The following is a 5000-nucleotide window of genomic DNA, read 5'->3' as shown; positions in this document are numbered from 1 at the left end:
TGCATTGGCTGCAGGTAAACACGCACGCACACACTCACACTCACACTCACACACACACTCACACTCACACTCACACACACTCACACACTCACACTCACACTCACACACACACTCACACACACACACACACACACTCACACTCACACACTCTCACTCACACACTCACACACACACTCACACTCACACACACACACACACACACACTCACACTCACACTCACACACACTCACACACTCACACTCACACTCACACACACACTCACACACACACACACACACACACACACTCACACTCACACACTCTCACTCACACACTCACACACACACTCTCACTCACACACACACACACACACATACACACACACACACACACACACACACACACACATACATACTCTAACACACACACACACAAACAAACACATACACACACACACACACACACACACACATACATACTCTAACACACACACACACAAACAAACACATACACACTCTAACAGATACACTCACTCACACACCTGCATGGCTGACAGTCTCTGTGTGCAGGTGGACAACCACCTGCCCGGCGCCATCTTCCCCATCGTCTTCCACCCCGTCCCCCCACCCAAGTCCATCGCTCTGGACTCAGGTGATCTTCTGTTGATTGTTCTAAAATAACATGTTGAACGGTTTGGAGATTTGTATTGGTGATTGACTTTGTGTTTTTAACTCGGAGTTCTAACTCTACAGAGCCAAAGCCCTTCATCGACGTGTCCGTCATCACAAGATTCAACCAGCACAGCAGCGTCATGCAGATCAAGTGAGTTACCACCAGCGTGAGGGTAACCAGTTTAAAGTGAGGGTAAACCAGTTTAAACCAGCTTAAGTGAGGGTAAACCAGTTTAAAGTGAGGGTAAACCAGTTTAAACCAGTTTAAAGTGAGGGTAAACCAGTTTAAACCAGTTTAAAGTGAGGGTCAACCAGTTTAAAGTGAAGGTAACCAGTTTAAACCAGTTTAAAGTGATGGCAAACCAGTTTAAAGTGAGGGTTACCAGTTTAAAGTGGGGGTAAACCAGTTTAAACCAGCTTAAGTGAGGGTAAACCAGTTTAAAGTGAGGGTAAACCAGTTTAAACCAGTTTAAAGTGAGGGTAAACCAGTTTAAACCAGTTTAAAGTGAGGGTCAACCAGTTTAAAGTGAAGGTAACCAGTTTAAACCAGTTTAAAGTGATGGCAAACCAGTTTAAAGTGAGGGTTACCAGTTTTAAGTGAGGGTAAACCAGTTTAAAAGTGAGGGTAACCAGTTTAAAGTGAGAGTAACCAGTTTAAAGTGATGGTAAACCAGTTTAAAGTGATGTTAAACCAGTTTAAAGTGAGGGTAAACCTGTTAAAACCAGTTTAAAGTGAGGGTAAACCAGTTGAAAGTGAGGGAAACCAGTTTAAATTGAGGGTAACCAGTTTAAACCAGTTTAAAGTGAGAGTAAACCAGTTTAAAGTGAGAGTAACCAGTTTAAAGTGAGAGTAACCAGTTTAAAGTGAGAGTAACCAGTTTAAAGTGATGGTAAACCAGTTTAAAGTGAGAGTAACCAGTTTAAAGTGATGGTAAACCAGTTTAAAGTGATGTTAAACCAGTTTAAAGTGAGAGTAAACCAGTTTAAAGTGAGAGTAACCAGTTTAAAGTGAGAGTAACCAGTTTAAAGTGAGGGTAACCAGTTTAAAGTGATGGTAAACCAGTTTAAAGTGAGAGTAACCAGTTTAAAGTGAGAGTAACCAGTTTAAAGTGATGGTAAACCAGTTTAAAGTGAGAGTAACCAGTTTAAAGTGATGGTAACCAGTTTAAAGTGAGGGTAAACCAGTTTAAAGTGATGGTAAACCAGTTTAAAGTGAGAGTAACCAGTTTAAAGTGATGGTAACCAGTTTAAAGTGATGGTAAACCAGTTTAAAGTGAGGGTAACCAGTTTAAAGTGAGGGTAACCAGTTTAAAGTGATGGTAACCAGTTTAAAGTGAGAGTAAACCAGTTTAAAGTGAGAGTAACCAGTTTAAAGTGATGGTAAACCAGTTTAAAGTGAGGGTAACCAGTTTAAAGTGAGGGTAACCAGTTTAAACTGGTAAACCAGTTTAAAGTGAGGGTAAACCAGTTTAAAGTGATGGTAAACCAGTTTAAAGTGATGGTAAACCAGTTTAAAGTGATGGTAAACCAGTTTAAAGTGATGGTAACCAGTTTAAAGTGATGGTAAACCAGTTTAAAGTGAGAGTAACCAGTTTAAAGTGATGGTAACCAGTTTAAAGTGATGGTAAACCAGTTTAAAGTGAGGGTAAACCAGTTTAAAGTGATGGTAACCAGTTTAAAGTGATGGTAAACCAGTTTAAACTGGGTAAACCAGTTTAAAGTGAGGGTAAACCAGTTTAAAGTGATGGTAAACCAGTTTAAACTGGTAAACCAGTTTAAAGTGAGAGTAACCAGTTTAAAGTGATGGTAAACCAGTTTAAAGTGAGGGTAACCAGTTTAAAGTGATGGTAAACCAGTTTAAAGTGATGGTAAACCAGTTTAAAGTGATGGTAAACCAGTTTAAAGTGATGGTAAACCAGTTTAAACTGGGTAACCAGTTTAAAGTGAGGGTAAACCAGTTTAAAGTGAGGGTAACCAGTTTAAAGTGAGGGTAACCAGTTTAAAGTGAGAGTAACCAGTTTAAAGTGATGGTAAACCAGTTTAAACTGGGTAAACCAGTTTAAAGTGAGGGTAAACCAGTTTAAAGTGATGGTAAACCAGTTTAAAGTGATGGTAAACCAGTTTAAAGTGAGAGTAACCAGTTTAAAGTGATGGTAAACCAGTTTAAACTGGTAAACCAGTTTAAAGTGAGGGTAAACCAGTTTAAAGTGATGGTAAACCAGTTTAAAGTGAGGGTAAACCAGTTTAAAGTGATGGTAAACCAGTTTAAAGTGATGGTAACCAGTTTAAGTGATGGTAAACCAGTTTAAAGTGAGGGTAAACCAGTTTAAAGTGATGGTAACCAGTTTAAAGTGAGAGTAACCAGTTTAAAGTGAGGGGTAAACCAGTTTAAAGTGATGGTAACCAGTTTAAAGTGAAGGTAACCAGTTTAAACCAGTTTAAAGTGATGGCAAACCAGTTTAAAGTGAGGGTTACCAGTTTAAAGTGGGGGTAAACCAGTTTAAACCAGCTTAAGTGAGGGTAAACCAGTTTAAAGTGAGGGTAAACCAGTTTAAACCAGTTTAAAGTGAGGGTAAACCAGTTTAAACCAGTTTAAAGTGAGGGTCAACCAGTTTAAAGTGAAGGTAACCAGTTTAAAACCAGTTTAAAGTGATGGCAAACCAGTTTAAAGTGAGGGTTACCAGTTTAAAGTGGGGGTAAACCAGTTTAAACCAGCTTAAGTGAGGGTAAACCAGTTTAAAGTGAGGGTAAACCAGTTTAAACCAGTTTAAAGTGAGGGTAAACCAGTTTAAAACCAGTTTAAAGTGAGGGTCAACCAGTTTAAAGTGAAGGTAACCAGTTTAAACCAGTTTAAAGTGATGGCAAACCAGTTTAAAGTGAGGGTTACCAGTTTTAAGTGAGGGTAAACCAGTTTAAAGTGAGGGTAACCAGTTTAAAGTGAGAGTAACCAGTTTAAAGTGATGGTAAACCAGTTTTAAAGTGATGTTAAACCAGTTTAAAGTGAGGGTAAACCTGTTAAAACCAGTTTAAAGTGAGGGTAAACCAGTTGAAAGTGAGGGAACCAGTTTAAAGTGAGGGTAACCAGTTTTAAACCAGTTTAAAGTGAGAGTAAACCAGTTTAAAGTGAGAGTAACCAGTTTAAAGTGAGAGTAACCAGTTTAAAGTGAGAGTAACCAGTTTAAAGTGATGGTAAACCAGTTTAAAGTGAGAGTAACCAGTTTAAAGTGATGGTAAACCAGTTTAAAGTGAGTGTAACCAGTTTAAAGTGAGAGTAAACCAGTTTAAAGTGAGAGTAACCAGTTTAAAGTGAGAGTAACCAGTTTAAAGTGAGGGTAACCAGTTTAAAGTGATGGTAAACCAGTTTAAAGTGAGAGTAACCAGTTTAAAGTGAGAGTAACCAGTTTAAAGTGATGGTAAACCAGTTTAAAGTGAGGGTAAACCAGTTTAAAGTGAGGTAACCAGTTTAAAGTGAGGGTAAACCAGTTTAAAGTGATGGTAAACCAGTTTAAAGTGAGAGTAACCAGTTTAAAGTGATGGTAACCAGTTTAAAGTGATGGTAACCAGTTTAAAGTGAGGGTAACCAGTTTAAAGTGAGAGGTAACCAGTTTAAAGTGAGGGTAACCAGTTTAAAGTGATGGTAACCAGTTTAAAGTGAGGGTAACCAGTTTAAAGTGAGGTAACCAGTTTAAAGTGATGGTAAACCAGTTTAAAGTGAGGTAACCAGTTTAAAGTGATGGTAAACCAGTTTAAAGTGATGGTAACCAGTTTAAAGTGATGGTAACCAGTTTAAAGTGAGGGTAACCAGTTTAAAGTGAGGGTAACCAGTTTAAAGTGATGGTAAACCAGTTTAAAGTGAGAGTAACCAGTTTAAAGTGAGGGTAACCAGTTTAAAGTGAGGGTAAACCAGTTTAAAGTGATGGTAAACCAGTTTAAAGTGAGGGTAACCAGTTTAAAGTGAGGTAACCAGTTTAAAGTGAGGGTAAACCAGTTTAAAGTGAGTGTAACCAGTTTAAAGTGATGGTAACAGTTTAAAGTGATGGTAACCAGTTTAAAGTGAGGTAAACCAGTTTAAAGTGAGAGTAACCAGTTTAAAGTGAGTGTAACCAGTTTAAAGTGAGGGTAACCAGTTTAAAGTGAGGGTAACCAGTTTAAAGTGAGGTAACCAGTTTAAAGTGAGGTAACCAGTTTAAAGTGATGGTAAACCAGTTTAAAGTGAGGGTAACCAGTTTAAAGTGAGGGTAACCAGTTTAAAGTGAGAGTAACCAGTTTAAAGTGAGGGTAACCAGTTTAAAGTGAGGGTAACCAGTTTAAAGTGAGAGTAACCAGTTTAAAGTGAGGGTAACCAGTTTA

General features: G+C 38.2%; 1 protein-coding gene across 1 annotated transcript in view; it reads left to right on the top strand.

The window, feature by feature from the left end:
* Window positions 1-5000, top strand: part of LOC134862845 (intermembrane lipid transfer protein VPS13C-like) — a 106885-nt gene that overhangs the window by 84898 nt on the left and 16987 nt on the right. The window contains 3 exon segments of the mRNA XM_063880943.1: window positions 1-14; window positions 549-630; window positions 732-801. The exon segment at window positions 1-14 is cut by the window's left edge and continues 127 nt beyond it. Of these exon segments, the coding sequence (XP_063737013.1) occupies window positions 1-14; window positions 549-630; window positions 732-801 (166 nt within the window).

This window comes from Eleginops maclovinus, chromosome 4 (assembly GCF_036324505.1).
Source record: "Eleginops maclovinus isolate JMC-PN-2008 ecotype Puerto Natales chromosome 4, JC_Emac_rtc_rv5, whole genome shotgun sequence".
NCBI classification, from domain to species: Eukaryota; Metazoa; Chordata; class Actinopteri; order Perciformes; family Eleginopidae; genus Eleginops; species Eleginops maclovinus.
This window is presented reverse-complemented; position numbering and strand designations above follow the sequence as displayed.